The 23,126-nt window shown below is 28.9% G+C and overlaps 1 protein-coding gene and 2 long non-coding RNA genes across 3 annotated transcripts; 2 read left to right on the forward strand and 1 right to left on the reverse strand.

Annotated features, from left to right (window-relative positions):
* The first annotated feature begins 308 nt into the window (after positions 1–308).
* Ubc4 (ubiquitin conjugating enzyme 4) lies at positions 309–2,266 on the forward strand. The gene is made up of 6 exons (XM_047053047.2): positions 309–763; positions 846–1,236; positions 1,298–1,366; positions 1,433–1,534; positions 1,607–1,756; positions 1,840–2,266. Exons 2-6 carry the CDS (start codon positions 1,053–1,055, stop codon positions 1,944–1,946), a joined length of 612 nt encoding a protein of 203 aa, XP_046909003.1. The 5' UTR covers positions 309–763; positions 846–1,052; the 3' UTR covers positions 1,947–2,266.
* A 2,345-nt stretch (positions 2,267–4,611) lies between these two features.
* On the forward strand, positions 4,612–5,873 carry LOC124490236 (uncharacterized). Its single transcript, XR_012832442.1, has 4 exons — positions 4,612–5,194; positions 5,260–5,318; positions 5,400–5,577; positions 5,660–5,873. It is a non-coding gene; the product is annotated as an uncharacterized LOC124490236 (long non-coding RNA).
* A 10,004-nt stretch (positions 5,874–15,877) lies between these two features.
* On the reverse strand, positions 15,878–16,375 carry LOC124500661 (uncharacterized). The gene is made up of 2 exons (XR_006959646.2): positions 16,101–16,375; positions 15,878–16,040 (listed from the first exon to the last, which is right to left on the reverse strand). It is a non-coding gene; the product is annotated as an uncharacterized LOC124500661 (long non-coding RNA).
* Between the last annotated feature and the right edge of the window lie 6,751 nt (positions 16,376–23,126).

The raw sequence follows: 23,126 nt of genomic DNA on the forward strand, positions 1-23,126 counted from the left end.
TGATCATATAATGGTGAACATGAATATAGAATATTCACCATCATTTCATCATAGTGGTCAATAAATATACAATATGAAGGCGGTGTTTTAAACACTAATATTCTATATATTAGCTTTGCTTCTATTTTTTTTTTTTTCATTCATTGATTTTCAATGATCCATTAATGAAGGACGTATTCATTTTTTTTTTGATATATATCTATAATCAATACTACTACTATTTTAATAATAACTACACATTTATTAACTACTACTACTACAATGATAAACACAGTAATATCGATCATGATGATGATGATGATGTTGTTGTTGTTGTTGTGATGTTGTCTGTCTTGCTGTATGTGTGTGTGTGTTTTTTTTTTTAATTCGATTCGATATATTTTTTTTTCATTTTCAAGAATTTTTAATTATTATCATCATTACTTGAAAGAAAAATAAATAGAGACAGAAAAAAAAATCAGATAATTATTGTACGCATTTACATTCGACAATTGAAAGAAAGAAAGAAAGAAGAAAATTTTTTTTATCACATCAAATCATCATTATCATCAATTTATTGATTGATTGATTGGCCATTTTTTTTTCTTTCCTGGTTTCTTTTTTTTTCTCACAACAACAACAACAACATGAAAATGAAACTGTAAAACTGTGTGTGTTCTCTCTCCATCGTCTGTGTTTGTGTGTCACAACAACAACATTCATCAAATCAATCAATCAGATGTGATTGATTTATAATTTTTTTTTATTCATTACCTCCTGATGGGTATGTTTATGATTGATTTTAATCAATTTTTTTTCCATTGTTTTTTCATTGAAAATAATCGAATTTTATTTTTACCTTCTAGTGTTACCACAAAAACATCTATATATATGCACTGTACATTCGAATTCATCATCAGATTATTATTAATTTCTTATTTCGGCTGTTTGTTTGTTTGTTTGTTTTTAATCTGATTTAGCAACAAAATTATTATACATTATTTAGGTGTAACGAACTTTGAAATAGATATATTTTTTTCGATTAAATAATAATAATAAAAATAAAAAAAAATATGGCAAACATTGCTGCCAAACGTATTAAACGTGAATTCATGGAATTACCACAAACAGAGAATGAACCAAATAAATTATTCCATATTGAACCAGTGGATAATAATTTACTGAATCTTACCGGTTATGTTATTGGACCATCAGAATCATTATTTGAAGGTGGCCGTTTTAAAGTTGAAATCAAAAGTATGTGTCAAATGTATATTATGTTTATTTTTTTTTTCATCACTCATTCTTTATTATAAAGTTCCAGAAACGTATCCATTTAATCCACCAAAAGTACGTTTTACGACAAAAATTTGGCATCCAAATATATGTAAGTTGTATCAGAAAAAAAACACAACAACAACAACAAAAGCTAATTATTAAAATTTTCAATCAGCTTCCGTTACTGGAGCCATTTGTTTAGACATTCTAAAAGATCAATGGGCGGCTGCAATGACATTACGTACCGTATTGCTTAGCATTCAAGCCTTATTAACATGTATGTGTGTTTTGGGTTGCGGTTGTTGTTTTTTGTTGTTTTACAATTTTTTTTTTCATTGTATTATTACAGCTCCTGAACCAGATGATCCACAAGATGCAGTAGTCGCACGACAATTTAAAGATCATCCAGATTTTTATCGTCAAACGGCAAAATTTTGGACATATTATTTTGCCACTGATAGATCGGCAGAAAAACGTAAACAATTTGAATCATATGAAGGTAGTGAATAATAAAAATTTTTATGCTAAAATCAATGATCGTCCTAATAATAAAATTTTTTTTGTTTTGTTTTCTTATGGTAGCAAAAATAAAACGTTTACGTGAACTAAGCCATATTGATGAAGAACGGGCAATATGTGCGTTATCACAATTCAATTGGAATATAGAACAAGCTCTACAGAATCTGTGATCGATCTCTTACTCTTTTTTTTCTCACCTTTTTTTTCTCTCTCTCTCACACACACACACACTTCTTGATTTCGTTCAAAAAAAAATCCTTCATCACCACCATCATTTGTAACCGGGGATAAATTTTTTTTTTCAATCCAGTAAATAAAACAACAACAACAACAGCAAAAAAAAATGTCCATCACACATAGGAAAATTAAAAAAACAAAACAGAAAACAAAAAATTCTTTCCTCTATATATTTTTACCGTTGTATTTTATTATTATTAATCAATTTTTAAAGAAATCTAAATCTTAAACTAAACAAAATTATTTTTAAAAATTTTTGATCACATTTCTTGTGTTTATATCCATTCAAACAAATATCAACCTGGTGAAATATTGTGTGAATAAACCTGGTGATCACCACACACACACACACACACACACACACACACACACACACACACAGACTTACAAATTAAAAAAAAAAAAACAGACTGATAAAAAAAAACATTATGAATTGAATAATAATCCAAGTGGGTGTGTGTGTGTGTGGGTGTGTGTCTGTGTTTTTTATATATTTAATAAAGAATTTTATTAAATTCAAAAAAAAAGATTGTGTGGTAATAATATTCTTGCCTATTGTAACCAATTCCTATTTCGACAGATAATGATGAGAAATGAGCAATTGCTGTGTTCCTTTTTTATTATATACATTTACAATAATAATATATTTGAATATGCCATCAAAATAACGTGAATGTGTGTGTGTGTGTGAATTGTTTCACTTATGCTACAATTATTCAATGGACGTAAGCAGTACCTACCTACCAGTAAGTAATTGGCATGTTAACCAGTTGTTGTGTTCCATATTTTATCGTTGTTTTATATACAATTACTCAATTGTGCATTGTTCAACATTTCAATTTTTAAATTAAGAAAAAAAAATTAAACTTAAACAACAAACAACTCGAAAAAAACGGTATTGCGAAAGATGGTTGATCCAGTATTACGAAAAAAAAACGGGCTTAAAATATGCAGAAAAAGTAAAAACAAGCAATTTGAACACATCATCAAAACTTATCGCCAAAATGGAAACAGAAAAATGTTATCAAACAATTTTTCAATACTATTACTCATTTAACTTCTTGCCTCAAATCAATTACAAAACTAAACGAATGCTCAATACCTTCGACAATGCCATTCTAAGGTACTCAATCAATGCCAAGGTAAAAGACTCGCCACAAAAGTTGAAAAAATATTAGCACGAGAAGGATTAGAATTATCGAACTGTCGTGGACAGGGTTATGATAACGGTGCTAATATGCGAAGCTTTTATAAAGGGGTTCAAGCATTGATTCTGCAGAAGAATCCCAAAACGAAATATATTCCATGCGCGAATCACAATTTGAATTTGATTCTTGCAGACATTGCAAAATCATCTTCTTTTGCCATTTCGTTTTTCGGAATCCATCCTTCAATTTGAATATATTGTGGTGGCGTGGTAACGTCATCTATGATGAACTCCAATCTAAACAGATGAGTTTAGTGAAAACGTGTTTTCCGGTTCAGTCGAATAAACGGAGTTAATGAAGATACTACAATATAATATTTTTTCAGTTTCTGTAATACGATGGCAAATACTGAAGAATTATGTCAAAGATTTGAATCCGAACCTGAAACATACACACACATTACATTCCATTGTCCAAAATTTTTCGACATCATCAATAATTTCTTCCACCAACACACAATCTTTTTGATACAATCAGAACGAACATTAAGACGACTAATTTTGTCAAATCAAAAAAAAAAAAAAAAACTGTAGCTGCTCGAATTTCGAACTATTGCCTTTTCGAATTTAGCATTGCTAGTTTCATGTAGCAAAAAAAACTCTATTTGATACATTTGTATTTTTTTGTATTTGTTTTTGTATTTTTGTATTTTTAATGATGAAAAATACAACATATTTGAATGGAATCTCGAACTAAATAAAGTCACGTATATCAAATACGTTTTCCGTTCTACATTTCATTCATTCGAGTAACAATGTGTGCTTTTAATGCTGAGTTAATTTTTTTTTCTTTTTTGGATAGCATTGTTTTTTTTAATCACTTACGATGTGGTATCGATAATCGATAATAGAATTTTGTAAGTCAAATCAAGACTACAAATCTTTTATCAAATATATGAATGGTGAATTTATTCGGTTTTCAATTTTGAGAATGTTTTGTTTCTATAATGTTGTTAAAAGTGTTTGGAAACGAAATCGAAAAAAAACACCTGTAACAACAGGCAAAAAAATGGCGAATCATATTGATGTGACGAAAAAAATACGGTACAGAAATACATCAAGATGACCGAATATGGCTACAGAAAATCAAGAAAAAAGCCAATTTTATCCAAGAAAAATAAAAATAATAGTCGTTTTTGGGCCATAAAAATGGCTGAAATGCCACTTGATTATTGGAAAAAAGTAATTTTTTCCGACGAATGTCGATTTTCTCAGTTTAACGATGCTTATCGCACATTCGTATATCGCAAGAAGAATCAGGCATACCACGCCAAGACTACAAGCCACGGTTAAGCATAACGGTTTCAGTGTGATGGTTTGGTGGGGGGCTATATGGTAAGATTTTTTTTTTTGTTTTTTAGCATGTTTTAATAATCATTATTCCTTGAAAATAGGCATGATGATGATCAGTGTTGACTATGCTCCAATAGTGTGAATATATCAATATTCTGAAAACCACACTATCTCCCATCTTCCGTGATAGAAAAAAATAAATTAAAAAAAGAACCTTCTTCTCCAGGAAGATTGGGCACCATACCATATGTCCAAACAGTCTCAGGACTTTATTAAAAAAACAGTCGATGATCAAAAAATTTGAAATGAATTGCTCAAAGCCCCCAGATATGAACCAAATCAAACACCTATGGTACTCGTTGAAGCGCCTATTGAAGCAGACAAAGCTTCATCCATCAACTCGTGATGGTGGTTTATTCGAGCTCCTGATGAAGTTATGGGCTGAATTACCACAGAGTTTAATCGATCGGCTGATAGAAAGCATGCCAAGCAGGAACCAAAAATTCAATACAACGGCATTGAGAAATTATTGAAAACACATGTAATTACTCACTAAACTCACTTATCCAAAAATATTCTTGAAGATAAACGAGAAAATTTGTCTGATTATAGTTTTCAAAACAAAATTCGCATCGTATTATCCGATTTAAGCCAATATTTCAACCAATATTTCATTTGCAAGTAAGCATAATATTTTGAAAATTATTCTCCTCATGATTATTATTATTATCATTTTTTTCTTATAGAATTTGTGTTGCTACAAATCATTTAGATCAATTCAAAATTAAAGAAGATTTTTCCACAAGTATGATGTTTCAATACAAAATATTTGAACAAAATATAATTTTTTTTCCTATTTTTTTTTTTTTTTTTTTTTGAATAACAGACATTTGAATTCATATGTAATATTCCATGTTACATTTGAACGCTTAAGCACATTTTGTGCACCTAAAATGCTTAATCAGAATGTTAAAAAATTATATGAATATTGGATATTCAATATCACGTTTTACATACAAGAGGTACAGCCAAAAAGGTACAGCCATTTGATCTCAAAAAACTAGGTATGTTAAAATGAAATGTTTAAGTTTGAATACATTCCATATATATCCAACTTTTTTTTCTACTTTCACAATGCATTTTTAGTCTCGTTTGTCTCTTTAGTCGTAAAAGACTGTGCTAGTGTGACCGTAGCCTTAGATTTGAACTAATCACAACATGTGCTGTTTTGATTTTCTTCTGTTTCTTACAATTGATTGTGACCACTAATTTATATCATCGATACTAGATGTCGCGGTGCACATTTAAATGAATTATTTCAATTTCAAATGGAAACAAATAAAAAAAAAAAATTTTTATTTTGATTTCGTTGTTGTTGTTGTTGTTGGTTGATTTGACAATTTTTTGTTGTTGTTGTTGTTGTTTCTTGTTCACAGGCAATGTGTCATCATCATCATAATCATCATTTCAATTGTCGTTGTTGCTAAATCTTATTGTCCATGTCCGTTTTTCAAAACAATTGATGATTTACGATTTTAAAATGATCATGATGATGATGATGATGATGATGATGATGATCAATCGATATTTCATTCAATATATCGTGAATGAATTGTTTTTTTTTTTGTTTCGAGTAAATTGGTTATCCTTCTTCTCCTCCCCCCAACAATTTTTTTTCAAATATTGTGCAACACATTAGACTTTTGACAGATTTAGGTTGATCGACGACGACGACGACAGCAGAGGATAGAAAATTTTACCTTTTTTAACTTAATTAAATTTCATTTTCTTTAAAAAAAAAATTTCCGTTGATGACGGTTACATGAAATGAAAAAAAATTTTTTTTTTCCAAAAAAAATTGATTCACCATCAAAGTGTTTGCCTGTTGTTGTTGTCGGTTATTATTTTATTCTGTGGATAAGAACGAGAAAAAAAACCGGAAAATAAACAAACAAACAAACTAACAAACAATCGATTCGTTCGAATAAGTAGAACAACAGCAAATCTGTCAAGATATAAACAAAAAAAAACCGACGTAAATCTTTGCAAACAAGCAACACCACACACACACAGAGAGTGAGATGAAGAAGAAAAAAAATAGATCCAGATCAGCTTGGATTTTTCATTTTTCATTATTAAGAATTGAATTATTTACTTACAACAACAACAACAACAACAACAACAACAACAAAAACGGGAACGATTTGTTGTTGTTGTTGTTTGATTTTTGGGTTTTTAGTCATTTTTCAGGAAATAACACATCGATAACAACAACAACAACAACAATAGAGATGGTTTCCGTCCTTTTTGAATGGATCAGTATTTATTTGTGTTTTTGTTATTTCAACATTCAAATGAAAATGAAAATGAAAAGTCAATCCTTCTTATATTCGATTTTGTTTTCCACGTAATCTTTCAATGATATTCGATTTCATTTTCATTTACCATTATCGTTAATCTTTGAGGATTTTTTTTTCTAATTATTGGGTTTAGTATTATCATCACCGAATGTTTTGATCACACAAAATATAAATAAATCTATTAATCTTGTCATCATCGTCATCTAAAATGAAATTTCAACAATAAAAATTAAAAACAATAAAGATTTGTATTATTATAACTAATAGCAGCTTTGTTGGACGATTTAGTAAAGACGATCAAGATTCATTCATTGAAAATTGAAAATTGAAATTGAAAATCCATTTCAGAAAATTGATTGAGGATCAACCAAACAATGGTAATTTTTTATTTTTATTATTATTATTGCTTCACTTGTTGATTATCTTTATCAATTTTTTTTTTCTTCGATTAAAAACCATCATCATACATTCTCTAGATGACAATTGATTTATCACACTTTCGATTTTAATCCGGAAATTCTTTTTCATTCATTCATTCATTGCATTACATTGCTTATATATTGTCATCGAATAACCATGCACTTCTTCAGACTATTGTTCATTGTATACGAGAATTGAATCATCATCATCATCATCGACAAAAAAGTAACAATCATCGATCAATTTATTATTGATCCAAATTGAATAATCTATATGGTTTTTATTTTCTTCTTTTTTTTCATTGTGTAGGTGCAATGGTGGTTATTATATATGAACAACAACAACAACATCGTATAGCATTTCATTTCATGAAATGATGATTTTGACCACAACAACACACAAGTCGTACATTTCCTATCAAAATGAATTGATGGTTCAATCCTGTTTTTTTTATCCCATGTCCATTCTGAATGTGGAATAATAATAACGCTCACTTTCAATCAAATTTTTTTTTTATTTATCTGCCATTTTGATACAATTGTATATCATCATCATTATCCAAATGGATTCAAATCATCCACATGATCAACTGATTTGATGTCTATATGTTATGATGTCTGTCGAAGTCTCTTGTCAATTGATCATGAAATCAATTTTATTTGCCTGTCCTCTAATTTATCATCACACCGTTTTTTCCATTCGATTTGCCCATTTGATTCGCCCATTCTACGTACACATTTGGAATAGCAACAACAACAACAACAAGCATATCCGCATTTCATGATTTTATTTAAAATCAATGAAAAAAAAAACAATCTCTGACCATATCATGATGATCAATGAATGAATGAATGAAGATGTATAAAATTTAAACCAGGAAACGGAATAAAAGCGGCAATATCGATTGATTTCAATCAAATAACATATACATTGGAGAAAATGAAATTAAACTAAAACAATATATTCACTATGTACAACAAAACCTTGAACTTTATCGTCATTAAAATTTCATGATGATGATGATGATCAATCTTGAACAATGTAACAAAATACTACATCAATCATCAACTGATCAATTATATTACAAGCTGATAATGTAACGAATTCGATTTTTTAGAAATTCCAATCAAACAGAAAAAACATTCACGCCCGCACACAGATTGATTGACCTTGTCCTTTTATCGATAAGATTAACGTATGAGAATGGATTTATTTATTTATTCCTCACAACATGATTTTTACGATGGATATATATTGATGCTATATATACATGATGATGATGATGATGATAAGTCTATTGTTTCATCATCATTCAATGGCTGATTTCAATTGATTTAATTTATTTTTTCTCTACTTTTTTTTACAGATGAAAAGAATTTTAAAAAAAACAACGCGACAGGTAACTAAACATAAACAGAAAACATCCACACACACACACACACACACACATGTTCATCGTTTGATTGAGAATCGTGTTTGACTTGAATGTTTCAATGTTTTTACATTACCACCACCGCCGCCATCATCATCATCATCATCATCATCTCATTGTAAGTAACATGCATATTATCAGTATTCCATAACATTGATTCATTTTATTTTATGTTTTGTGATTTGATTTGAATTTAAATTTTTTTTTTGTGTTTTATCGGCTTAAAAAAAAAGAAAATTGCAATGATGAAGATGGAAACAACAGAAAGGAAAAAATCCAATCAATGCGATCTCTCTGTGTGTGTGTGTGAAGAGAAAACAAAAATCATCAAGTTTCTTTCGCTATTTTTAGCATCCATTCACACACACACTGACAATCCATCGGCTTTTCTTCAAAAACATTTTTTGTTTTGTTTTTTATTATCATCATCATCATCATCATCCACATTCTCTGGATTGATCTTTTTAATCTTTTAGTGCAACAAACAACTAAACAATCTAACACAATCAATCCTTGGTCATCATGTTCATCAACAATCTGCTTGATCGATAACTAACTGATAATCTTTTTATTTTATTTTTTATTTTTTTTTTTTTTTGGTTCGATGAAATGGATAATCACATTGATTTGTTTAGCTTTTTTTCTACTCTTCTCTCACTTGTATATACATATTGATTGATTGATGTTTCAAATATTCGTCGTCGTCGTTGTTGCCATTAGATCGATCGCTTTGATTTTTTTTTATGATTATTATTGATTGGATTATCCATTATATCTAAATCGTGATGATGATTTTTTCAACACTTTTAGAACAGCAACAACAACAACAACAAGAACAACAAAAACAGCTCATTATATGTAAATGATTTTGCTTTTTTATTCATTTATCGATTCATATTTTTTTTTTGTTTTCATTCGATTAATCAATCAATACACACACACACACAGAGAGAGAGAAAGAAAAATCGAGAACAACAAGAAATGAAAGATAAATGAGATCAATCAATCAATTTTTTTTGCCAAAATTCATATGAATATCCCTGGATTATCTAGATTTGAACAGAAAAAAAAAGATTTATAGATCCTTTGTGTGCATGACCAAACCAAACCAGACCAGACCATACCATACCAGATCAATTGATTTATTCCAAAGAGCTTTTGTTTGTGGCTCCCGGAAGAATTTTAAAATGATTAAATAAAAAAAAACGTTGAAATGAAAAACATACACAGACATTCATTGTTATATTGTAATTGATTGATTGATTGATTGATGATGATGATGATGAAAGATGTTCAAATCAATTTTAATCCAAAAAAAAATGTCCTTTAAAACACACACACACACACACACAGAGACTAGCAACAGGTTACTGATTTTTATTCATTCTTGCATCAGACACACACACACACACACACACATATACATGCATGAACAGAAGCCTTATATAAAACATGGCGACAAAATAAAAAAAAACGAAAAGATAATCATAGACCATAATGTGAATTTGATTTTTTTTCCGTTATTTGTTCTTCACCTATTTTTTTTGTCTTGGAACAATGGCTAAATTGACCATTTCCATATATGCACACTGTTATTATTGTAATCATCATCGTCATCAGCAGCAACAAAAACAATGTCGAATCAAAAAAAATACCGAAATGTTCCATATAATCATGGCCAAAAAAAAATTGACAGTTATTTTGCATATCATTACAAATTTTTGATCTTGAACATCTCGAAGAAATTTGTTTTTTTTTTGTTTTGTTTTGTTTTAACACCCATTTTGGCTGTATGTTTGTAAGTGAATATTTCGGGTTTTGTTTTCGTGACCTATCGTGTGTATTTGTATGATGGACAGCAGCAGCAGCAGCAGTCAAATTCTGATTTGTATTTTTTTTTTTTTTTTTATTTTGGTTTGAATCCAAAATATGTAATTCATTCATTCCCAATATAACAATAGGTGGAAGTTGCGCACTTTTTTTTCATGCTGGTTCATGTGTGTGTGTGTGTGTGTGTGGTTTTTATTTCTATTCATACTTGTTGCATATAAAAAATATTCAAACCGTCAATTATTATTAATATTTTTTTTTGTCCATACAAAATCTATCGTTTTTTTATTATTATTATTATCACCGCATCATGTTTAAACCATGGTGGTGGCTAAACAAAAAAAAAATGATGATGATCATCATCATCACTCTGATGGTGGTCCATTTGTTGTTGTTGTTGTTGTTGTTGTCGATCCAAAGGGAATTCTTTTTTTTTTTTTTTACTCGCCTTAATTTCAACCACAGAGTTTTTTTTTTGTTCACTTTGGTTTCAGTAATTGTCGGCCATTTTAATCTGATAAATTTGTTGTTGTTGTTGTTGTTGTGGTTGTTGTTGTTGTTGAATAATGGATTATGATGTTAAGCGAAAAAAAATAGCCACACACGTTTTTTATTTTCCACAAACGGTATACATAATTTATGGGAATATTGACTGGCTGACTGACCACCACCACCACCACCACCACAACCACCACATTGGCCAAACATTATTTTATTCCACTGTTTGAATATTACAATAACGAGAAAAAAAATCGAAAGTTTAGGGCGGTGATGATGACGATGAAGATGATGATGATGATCATCATCATTATCAATGAAATGATCACGCTTTTAAATTTTTAAATATCAGTCGAATTGAATTTTGTTTCCAACCAAAAAAAAAAAAAAATCCAAATATATCATGACATGTGGTGGAAAAGAAAAAAAAATTCATTTTCAGATTAAATCGTTCAATCGGTATTTCATTTCACTTTTCCCATTTCGATTGGCAATTGTTGCCAGCGTTTTTTTTTTTTTTTTTTTTTGGTTCAATCGAATCATCAATCTATTTTTAGAATATCGATTTACTGAAATAAAAAACAATAACCACCACCATCACAATGAGCCAAGAAATGAGTTGAAAAAAAAAAACAAAACAAGGTGTTTAGTAGATCATCATCATTAACATTTAATAAAAACATTTTCATTCCATTGATGATTAAAATGAACAAAAAAAAAAAATTATCAGGTGTGTTTGTGTGCCAAGTTTATCACCACCATTGATATGAGTATGAAAATTTGGCAAATTGTTTTTGCTGACCAAACAAACAAAAAAAATTGAGATTGAGATTTAGTTTTTTTTCTTCTCTTTCTCACATTTTGCACGTACTCACAAACACGTGCAAAACCAATAAGATTAATTGATTATTATGAATTTTTGTTTACGGAAACAAAAGAAAAGAAAAATAAAAATTTAAAACCAGGTTAATGTGGAGTGCAGAAAAAAAATTCGTCGTTCATTCTTTTCTTTTCATCATCATCATCATCAGACATCATCATAATCGATGTTTGCCGTTCATTGATCCAATGAACAAACAATCAATTTTTTATCTTTATTTTGTTTTTTTGTCATTGTTGTTGTCGAACAGATTGTCTGTGTAATAATAATCGATTTGATCGATTTGAATATATATATATCGATCAGTCAAATTCCATCCACTTTGAATTAAAAAGGGTCAGTGGTAAAGAAAAAAAAACTGCTATCCATTTGGAATGCGGCTGTTTGTAAGATTGAAAGAATCACAAATGATTGAAAAGCCATTTTTGCGGCTTATTTTTTTTGTTTGTATTTGTATTTGTGTGTGTGTAACACAGGTAGTGGTGAAGATTTTCTTTCATTCGTTTTCACTTACTTATAATCATCATCATGTATTAACAGGAACAAAATATTCATATGCAAGTCTTTTTTTCCCCCACCACCCCCAATTGAACGAAATTTTTTTTTCTTTTAGTTTATTCGATTGAACATCTTTTGTTTGTATTCATTATTATGGGTGTATGTGTGTTTTTTGTTTTTTTTGTCGTTTTTTTTTTGTGTTTCTATTGTGCCATGTGTGTGTGTGTGTGTGTGTATGTGGAAATGATTCAAACAAACATTCCATTGCATTCCATTCCATTTGGCTAAACATTAATGATTTTTCTATTCACCATTGTTATTGTTGTTGTTGTTGTTGTTGATGTTGTCATGGCTTATCATCATCATTGCATTAAAATCGTGATGGCCGATGGATAATGGCTGCATAATAATAATATCGATTATTCGGCTTTTTTTTCGACAATTATACAGAACAAAACAAAACGATTTCATTTGACCATTTTGTTTTTTTACTGGATTTTTGGCCAAATCCAATTCGTTTCGATTGTGATGATTTTTTTTGTTCTGTCATCTTTAAATACTTTCGATTCGGTGATGGTGATGGTGATTGGTGATTGGTAAAAATTTAATTTTTTTTCATAAATCCAGAAAAGAGATGTTATGTTAATCATGTGATGATTGATTTAAATTTCGACAAAATTTTTGTTTTGTTTTGTTTTTTTTAACCATTAAGTTTTCAATTGATAATGATATGAGACATTGACATTATGTAACACACGTGCACACACGCGCACACAGACGTTTTTTTTGTTGTTGTTTTCATTAATTTTCAATGTATTGATCTACTTTGTCTTGTTTTTTTTGTTTTTGTTTCATTCATTCATTAACTTTGTTTTATTCAGTTAATGATTGATTTTCAATTCAATCATTTGTTATACAAAATGAAAAAAAATGTTCTTTTTTGTATGTATGCATGTTATGTACGTCTATAAATCATCATCATCATCATCATCATCATTAACCGGTAGATTGATCAAATTGATTGATATTGATAATCCCTACTATATCAATCAATCAATTGATTGATTGATTTCGATAATAATAATGATAATAAATAAATAAAATGGTAATGAATGTATGTGTGTGTTATGCGGTTCCAATCGGTGTCAATCATTCAATCTCATTTTTTTTTGTTTTTTCTTTTAAATCTTTTTTTCTCTTTTTTCTAGCCAACAACTTGTTGATTATTCGTTTGTTGTTGTTGTTGTTTTGTTGACTTCATTTATATCATTATAATTTTATCATCAACAGGATCGAGACGACACACCTGTATGCTGTGTTTTTGTTTGTGTGCAAAAAAAAAATCAACTACTGTGTTTATTCATCATATTCAATCTTTGATTGTTGATGAGAATCCCCATTTTGAAATTTCTATTGTGAAGATTATGTTGTTTGTGGATTTTTTGTTTTCATTATGAATTCTATTCTGATTCTCGATTCATTCATTCATTCAATCAATCAATCAATCGGTGATTATCAACAACGACAACAATGGTAAACACACTGTTGTTTGAAGGTAAAAAAAAATTTCTTGATTCAATTCAATCCATAAAATTCATTCAAATTAAAGATAATTTCATGATTTGATTAACGATAGATTGGATTTTGTTTTCCATAAAGAGAAAGTAAGAGTGAGAGAGAGACAGATTATTGATTTTGAAAAAAAAACAAAACATTTGGTGGCCAATTTGGCCAACATAAGATATAGATTACTATTGATAATGATCAATAATTCAAGGTTGAATAGGTGTTTTTTTTTTATTTTGTTTAGTTTCTTTCATATTTGTTGTAATTACAAACTGTAATTTAAAAAAAAATTTCTGCATAAAATTATCGCTAAAAATAAAGAAAAAAATGCCGGTGTGTGCGTGTTTGTGATGGAAAAAAAATGGTTTTCTCTGTTCCAAAAAAAAAAAAAAAAAAATGTTTCATTCAAACCCAGTTTCGTTTGTTTGCTGTTTGTTACCATTACCTTGATGATGATGATGATGATGATGGTCAATCATGATATTTGTCATGGTTCTGATGATGATGATGATGAATGAATGAATGAATGACAATGGTGGGAAAAATCATCTGTGTGAATCTGTTTTTTTTCAATGTTCCAAGTGGAATTGTATTGTTTTTTTTTATTTGAAACAAAAAACAAAAGTTTATTCTGGTGTTTGGGAGTAATCATGAGTTTTTTTTTGTTGTCTACTTTTATACCTGATAATTAATGAGAATGTGAGAGTGGGCGATTGATGAAATGAAATAAAATGAAGAAAAATTCATAATTACACACACACACATACACACACACAGCCAATTCTGGCTTGTTTATCAATGATAATTATCATCAGCACGATTTATATTTATCACTAGATAATTAGTTGCATTTTTTTTTGCTTGCTTGCTTGCTTGATTGCTTAATTGACTGAACAAAATTGTTTGGTGATGAAATTTTCTTTTTCAACAAATTATTGATTGACATGAATATAGACAGGAATTTTTTTTTCGACTTAATAACATCTGAAATATGGAATTTTTTTTTCGCGACTATTTTTCGTAGCAATATTTTTTATTTTTTCTGGCAGGAAACATTTCTGTTTTTGAAAGTATTCTTTTTGGCAGAGAAATTATTTTTTTCAATTAGTTACTATTTAATTGATTTTTGGAAGTAAAAATATTCGATTTTTGGAAGAAAAATTATAATTAATTCAATTTTTGATAATTGATATTCGAATTCAAAAACAAATACAAAAAACACGAGAAATATTTACAATTCATCTGAAAAATTTTATTTATTTTTTTTCAGTATAAAAAATCTAAAATATAAAAATAACATAACGCCATAACGATGATAACGTTGATTATACACACGTTTTCTTTTTTGGCCAATTGCCACTTGTTTGGCTTCGATTGGTGGCTGGGTCAGTTTCAAACGAATCGCTAAACCAATTGAATGTTTACATTTATAATTTTTTAAACTATACACACTGCACGTACAAACTGCTGATTTCCATGAATCTTTTTCTATCCAGACGAACCAACAACTCGACGATGCTTTCTTAAAATAGTCGAAAGACTTCCATCGGAGATTGCCATAATTGGAATAAGTTTTATACGGGAGCTCTTTGACATCTTCGGATTGGGAACAAATAATATATCGTCCCATCCGGTTTTGGTTTGTTAACAATAATTTTCAGGCTTTTGGCCCAATTATACCCTTCGGTCCAATCTTGAGAAAACTTGCTCTTGATTCATCAGAGCAAATAGACAAAGCGATTGGATGGAATTTTTTTGTTTTGTCAACCGTTCCGATAACAAAAAACGGAAATCCTTCCCAAACAGGGTTTGTTTCAATACATTTCCTTCTCCTTTTAGCTTTTCATAAATTTGTTTTGGTTTTTGCTTCTCTTCATACATCGATGTTATTTTGTTTTTCAATTCTTTTGTTAGTCGATTACTTGTTGAGATGATTTCGCTACATGTATGATCTTCGTTGTTTTGGTATAAATAAATTGATTCAGAAAATTTGTCATATGAAATAAAAATGCGTGCTCGGCATTGTATGTCATTCTTTTTCACCTGGAAAAAATACGATTAAATTATAATAATATTATCATATATTGAACATCATATATTTACCTTGTTGCATCGGTAATATTGTTTGATATCTTTCTCAGTATCACTCCGATACCACTTATTCCAATTTTCATCAATAAATTCTTTAAGTTCTTCATTATTAAATAAAAATTTTCATTTGGTGCCAGCAGTTTTGTTGATGTGTTTGTTATTAATCATTAAAATATAGTGATTTCCGAACTTGAAGTATCTTCGCTGGAATAATATTCCGCCACAGTTGAAAAAAAAGACCAATCCATTATTGTTGTACATGTTGCATACACACTGATGATGATGTGGAAAAGACAATGTGGAAAAAAATCGAATGTTTAAATATAATTTTTTTTTTTACCATCTTGTTCAAATCACAGAAAAAACCTAAACATTTTTTTGAGAGCAAAATTTTTTTTTTTTTTTTTTTGGCCATGACATATGTTCATCATCTTAGTTGATTCGCAAGAAAATCAAATGCTTGTGCGCGAAATTTATTTTATTAATATTAAACTTTTTTTTTATAACAATTGTGGTGTAATTTTTGTTTAAAAAAAAAAAATTAAATTTTGACTTAATTCCAGTCAATTTTCAAAAAAAAAAAAAAAAAAAATCTGGAAAAAATTCAATATCTAACCAAAGAAATTAGAATAGTGCACCGATAATTAAAATTATACCTTCCAAATAAATAAAAATACTTTCATTTTTTTTTAACCTTACAAAAAAAAAACTTAAATTGACTTACGAAAAAAAAAAAATATTTTTTTTTCTGCCACATTAAATAAATCATTATCAAGTTAAAATAGGCGCCATTTTTTTTTTACTTGCTCATTCTAAAATGGATTTGTTAATTTTTATTCTGATTCTTATTTCTCCGTCATATCTGGTAATGTGGGCATCCTACGGTTTTTTTTTTCCTATGGACAGCCAGCAATTGCATTGACGGCTGCCGGCATAGGAAAAAAAATTGATTGAAAATAGAAAAATTTTTTCTAAAACAAATAGAAATTTTTGATAATTTCTCATGAAATTTAAATTCCATAATAATGATTTGCTAATGTAAAATTTGCCATCATCATCATCGTTGTTGTTGTTGTTGTTGTTGTTGTTGTTGCTGCTGCTGCTGCTGCTGTGATATATAAATCGGTCACCTGTTCTGCTGTCCAGTTTAACGGAAAAACAAAACAACAACAAAAAAAGTTGATAACGATGATGATACTAAATTGACCACCGAGAGAAGTGGAAACAAAAATTATTTTTAGTATTCCTTACACACACACACACACACGCAAACACAAATAATTTACCAGAAAAAAATGACAAGAAAAAAACAATAATAATAATCAAAACAACAACAACAACAACAACAACTGCAACAACAACAACTGCAACAACAACAACCACAACAACAATCTAAATTATATCTGAAAATTTTTTTATTCATCGCATTCAAATAATAACAACAACAACAACAAACGGTAACAAAATGATTGTTTTCGTTTTCTGGTTTCTTTCTTTATTGTTGGTTAGTTGGTTGGTTGGTTGGTTAGCTGGTTAAATAGTAGTCACAGGTTATATCTATCTATCCACTTTACATTAGTAGTAGTAGTAGTAGTAGTGAAATTAATTTCAAGTTGATTTCAACTGACATCTTGCATGTGATAATAATAATAATAATATCTACTATTCAATATAAGAAATATGTGTGTGTGTGTGTGTGTGTGTGTGTGTGGCACCCTTTAAATATGGCTATATATAATGGAATCTGGCACCTTGTAATGGTTTACCATGATGATGATTTTAATGATGATGATGATGATGATGATGGATGATTAAAGTATCCATCTATCCATCCATCTATCTATCCATCACCATTAAAATAAAATGTTCATGTGTGTGTCTCTTCCTTCTAAACAACAACAACAACACAATGACATGAATAAATTTGAAATGAAATTTCGTAAAAAAAAATGAATTTTTTTTTCAATTTTAAAAACGATGCATCTTGTTGTTGTCAGTGTGTGTGTGTGTGTGTGTGTGTTCCAAATATTTTTTCCATTTGAAATGTTATGATTTTTTTTTTGCATTTGTTCACTCTCTCCAACATTACAAATTCGACCTTTATTTTTGGCGAATACGTCATTTTTACTGCTGTTGTTTGATGTTTGATTTGTGTGTGTGCATGTGTGTTTCGAGCTTAATAGATTTTTTTTTCATAAGAATTTCCTTGTCTCTCTCTCTGTGTGTGTGTGTGTGTGTGTGTGTATTTAATGTGATTTGTAAAAGAGCAGGAAAAAAACAATTACATTATGGATTAGGATTAGGAAAATGATTTTCGATATACAAAACGAAGAAGAAGAGATGGTTCCAATATCAAAAAAAAAACGAATCCAAATTTGCTCTTGTATAGAACTATTTTACTCTTCTTTTTTGTTGTTGTTGTTGTTGTCGTTGTTAATCCATCCATTTTTTTCAAGATCTTTTTTTTCGAATTTCTGAATTGTGTTCATCTTAAGATCTTGATGATGATGATGATGGTGGCTATTTTCGATTTGAACGTGATCACATTTTTTTTTGATGATGATGATGATGATCATGATCATGATGTCGAGGTTGTTGTTGTTGTTGTTGTGTGAGTGTATGTTTTTTTTGTTTGAAGATACACAAACAAACAAACAAATCGATGAATAGTGTTGATAATGATGATGTTCACGGTTGGATATATTATTATGATGATGATGATGATGATGGCTATGGTTATGATATGATATGATCATCATGATGATGATGATGAAAACAAAAAACAAAACAAAATTGGAACGTCTTGCTTTCTCTCTCATACACTAAAAAATTGTTTTGTTTACTCTGTAATATCAATGATTGATTATTACCATCATCATCATCATCATCATCATCATCATTCTACTATTCTATTGGTGAATAATAATAAATGATGATGATGATGGTTGATGATGATAATGGCATTGAATCAATACAAATTCTTCAATATCTAAAATTTTGGGCCACCATCTACATATTCATGTTCAATCAGACCATTGGAATTGAATAATTGAAATTTTCACAAGCCCGTGTAGAATTTTCAGACAAACATTTTTTTGCAGATTCAAACACACACATATATTTCTGGCAATTTGTTTACATAACAATCACATGTGATTAAATATGTGATGATGATGATGATGATGATGATAAACAATAGACAGTAGTTGCAATAGCAAAGTGTTTACGTTCTTTTTTTTTATTATTTGACGATGACAAACAATGATATACAAGTTCATAATGATGATGATGATGATAAAGATGATGGTGGTGATAAGAATTTTTTTTTGGCCATACATTTTCAAATGACAAAGACCATGATAAAGATTGAAGATATATATCGAGCATTACAATCATCATCATCATCATCATACAGTTTGTTTGTCTTTACACAATGTTATGATGATGATGATGATGATGATGATAATGATTTTTTAAAATATGACAGTTTTATAATGAACACAACACATCAAATTCATTCGATTCATATCAAATATGATTATTATTACGATTTTTTTTTTTTTGGCAGGTCATCAGGTGTTTCAGTGAAAAATTCTTTTATTGATGATGATGATGATGATGATGATGATGATGGCGATGGCGATTGCAATCTGTTTTTATTGTCCGATGAAAAAAAAACAACAACAACAAACAAACTAATTGACTCATTATATCAACTTTATCAAATTTTCATTCATAAATTAACTACTACGTATCTAAAATAATTTATTCGTTACGTGTAATATTTATATGGACATCATCATCATCATCATTATCATCATCTATTAATTCTGTTGTTGACCTTTTGTTGTTTATTCATCCAGGTAATCATTATAATGAATGGAGAAAATGGTGAAAAAAATTTACAATTTTCATTTTCATTTTCATTTTTTTTTCAACCATCAAATTATCACCTCTAAAAATTTTATGATGATGATCATCATGATCATGATCATTATCTACTTGCCATAATGTGTATTTATTGATGATCGGCTGATTATTCCGTTTATCACACATTGAAAACAACGACAACAACAGCAACAACAAAAAGTGGTGCAATATGTAGGTGTGTGTTTTATTTTGAGATTCGTTTAGAATAATAAAATGAATCCAAGTGTCTTGTCTGTCTGTCTGTCTGACTTGTGCTTGATGCTGCAATGTCATTCATCATTTCAGTGTTGCTGAAAATTCAATTTTTTTCCAATAACAATTATGAAATGGTAGAAAAAAAATGATTGAATGTGAATTAAATATGATCCAATCGATCTTGGATCGATCAATCGATCGATCGATCGATTGATCGATGATGATGATTCTAATAACAATTATTGTTTTTTTTTCTTTTCCATAATAATGGTCAATTTTTTTCGCATCAAAAAAAATAACTGACCGACGACGGATTTCTCATTCTTCCTTTTTTTTCTTTTTTTTTCTTCCATTGTTTTTTTCATGATCATCATCAAAGATTGTCAAATGTAAATGATGATGATGATGATGATGATGATGACGATGGGAAATCAATTTGTTACGAAATTTATTCATTGATGATGATCATCATCATTAGATAATGACAACAACAACAACAACAACAACAAGTGGACACTTGTTGTTATTGGTATCTCTGCGGGTGAGAATAAATCAAAAAAAAAGGAAAAATGACGAAAGGAGATGTTGAACAAAATTTTTTTTTTGAATTCGATTATGATGATGATGATGATGATGATATAGTAGCTACAAAAAGGCTCAATGTCATCATCGAAAACGAAAACAAAAAAAAACAACAACAACAACAACAATGATGGCAGTTTGATTGACGAAAAAAAAAAATAGAAATTTTGTCAAAATTTCTATTTTTTTTGTTGTTGTTTTTGTTTTTCTAGAACAACGGATAATCCATCTTTATTTTCAATGAAGAATTATTTCCATTTGGATTTATTCCATTGTTGATTATGGTTAATTTGTTTTTTGTTTTTGTTTTATTTTTGGAATTCAATTTCAAATTTCAAATTTTGTTTTTGTTTTTGTTCTCATTGACCTTTGTTGTTTGAAACATTATTCTTATTGACACATTCTTCGTATTGAATATGAATCGATTAATTTCAAATCATACACAGCATGTAGACAGACGATCAAACGATCAACATGATTATATATTGAAATTAATTGTAAAATTTGTTTGTTTTATTTTTGTTGCTCTGTTGTGTCTGCCATCATTTCTCTATTCATCATCATCATCATCATCAACATTATTGAACAATTGTTTTCAATGGATGTCAATTGACATTTGTTCTTGAAAATGATAGGTTTTTGTTGAATATAAGACAACTAAACAAACATCTGTATGTGATTTTCATGAATTAAAAAAAAATTGTTTGCATTGTTTTCGAAGAAATGACAGTATTTTTTTTTAACACAGGAAATTCATCATTTTTTGTTTGGTTTTTGTGTTCATCATCATCGAATCGAATTGAATCAAATCAAATGTTTTTTTTCCTTTTTTTTCGATATTTAAGCTTAATTATGATCCGATCAAGAATTTCTGTTTTCTTTCTTGCCAAAACAAGTAATGTTAATGTGGAATGTCAACTTACAGTGACCAACAGACGTGCACACGCACACACACACAATAATCAATTACCTTGTATATATTTTCTTTATTGTTATTTGGAATTGTTCAATATTGGATCAACAACAGCAGCAGCAGCAAAAAAAAAAAAATGAAATCTGGATTGGAGAAAAAAAACGTTCAATTTATTTTTTGTTCATTCTTGGCAATGATTTGACAACATTGAACAATGTGATGGTCAATAAATAATCATACACACACACACACACACACAGGTAGACACACGCACACACACATTAAACACGATGATGATGATGATCATATTTCCATTCAAAAAAAAAAATTGTATTAATTCCATTGTGATCAAACAAAGCGTTTTCAATAACTGTTGAAAAACAATTCATTTTGAATTTCAATTTGATAATTCCACTGAAAAAAAAAACAAAAACGAAAACGAAAACGAAAAATTGAAATTTTTTTGTTCTTTCATTCTGCCCCTCCTTTTATAACTTTACATTAATTTAAATGGTTCTGAAAAAAAAATTTTCGATTGAATTTTACGACCATCACCATCAGCAGCAGCAGCAGCAGCATTTTTTTGATTCTTGTTTGCATTTTTTTTTATTAAAAAATTTCGAAATTATTTTCATGATGATAATAAATCATCTTCATCCAAAAAAAAAAAATTTCATTATTTCTCATCATCTTTGAGATAGAGATCTTATCGTTGATTTTTTTTTTCTCCACACACACATACTCATTTATTTTTAATCAATAAATCGATTGAGATCAATCGTCAGATTGGTCCCACGTGTTTACGTGCATGTTTATATGTGTAGGTGTGTTCATTGTGATTTTTCACATAAGATAACACACACACACACACACACACACACACTAATACTGTAAAATGGACCAAATGTCAAAATCAGAAACAGAAAAACAAAAAAAATTTCTGGAACACAACACACAAATCTTTATTATTCAATCAAAAAAAAAAAAATTGTTTGTCTCGTTTGGCTAATTTTGTTTTCCATTCCAACATTCGATTATTATCCGCCAAAAATGATGATGATGATGATAATAATAATTATCATGTATCTGAAGAATGAAAAAATCCTTTTTTTTCTCATCGTTTTTATCGTCAATGTTATGCCTAACCTTTGGGCTTGTTTTTCTCAGATCAATTTTTTTTTCATTTCATTTTCATTGACTTGAACATTGTTTTTTTTATGTTCTATCCATATGAATGTATAATCTGTGCTCGATATCGCTTGTGTGTGTGTGTGTGTGTGTCTATAAATATACATTTTGTCATCATATTTGGATCGATTATCATTGATCTGTTTATTGCAAACAGTTTGTGTGTGTGTGTGTGTGTGTGTGTAAAGTCGCTCCTGAAATTCTTGACTAATTAATTAATTAATTTTTTT

The sequence above is a fragment of the Dermatophagoides farinae genome, chromosome 10, assembly GCF_024713945.1.
Source record: "Dermatophagoides farinae isolate YC_2012a chromosome 10, ASM2471394v1, whole genome shotgun sequence".
Classification (NCBI taxonomy): Eukaryota; Metazoa; Arthropoda; class Arachnida; order Sarcoptiformes; family Pyroglyphidae; genus Dermatophagoides; species Dermatophagoides farinae.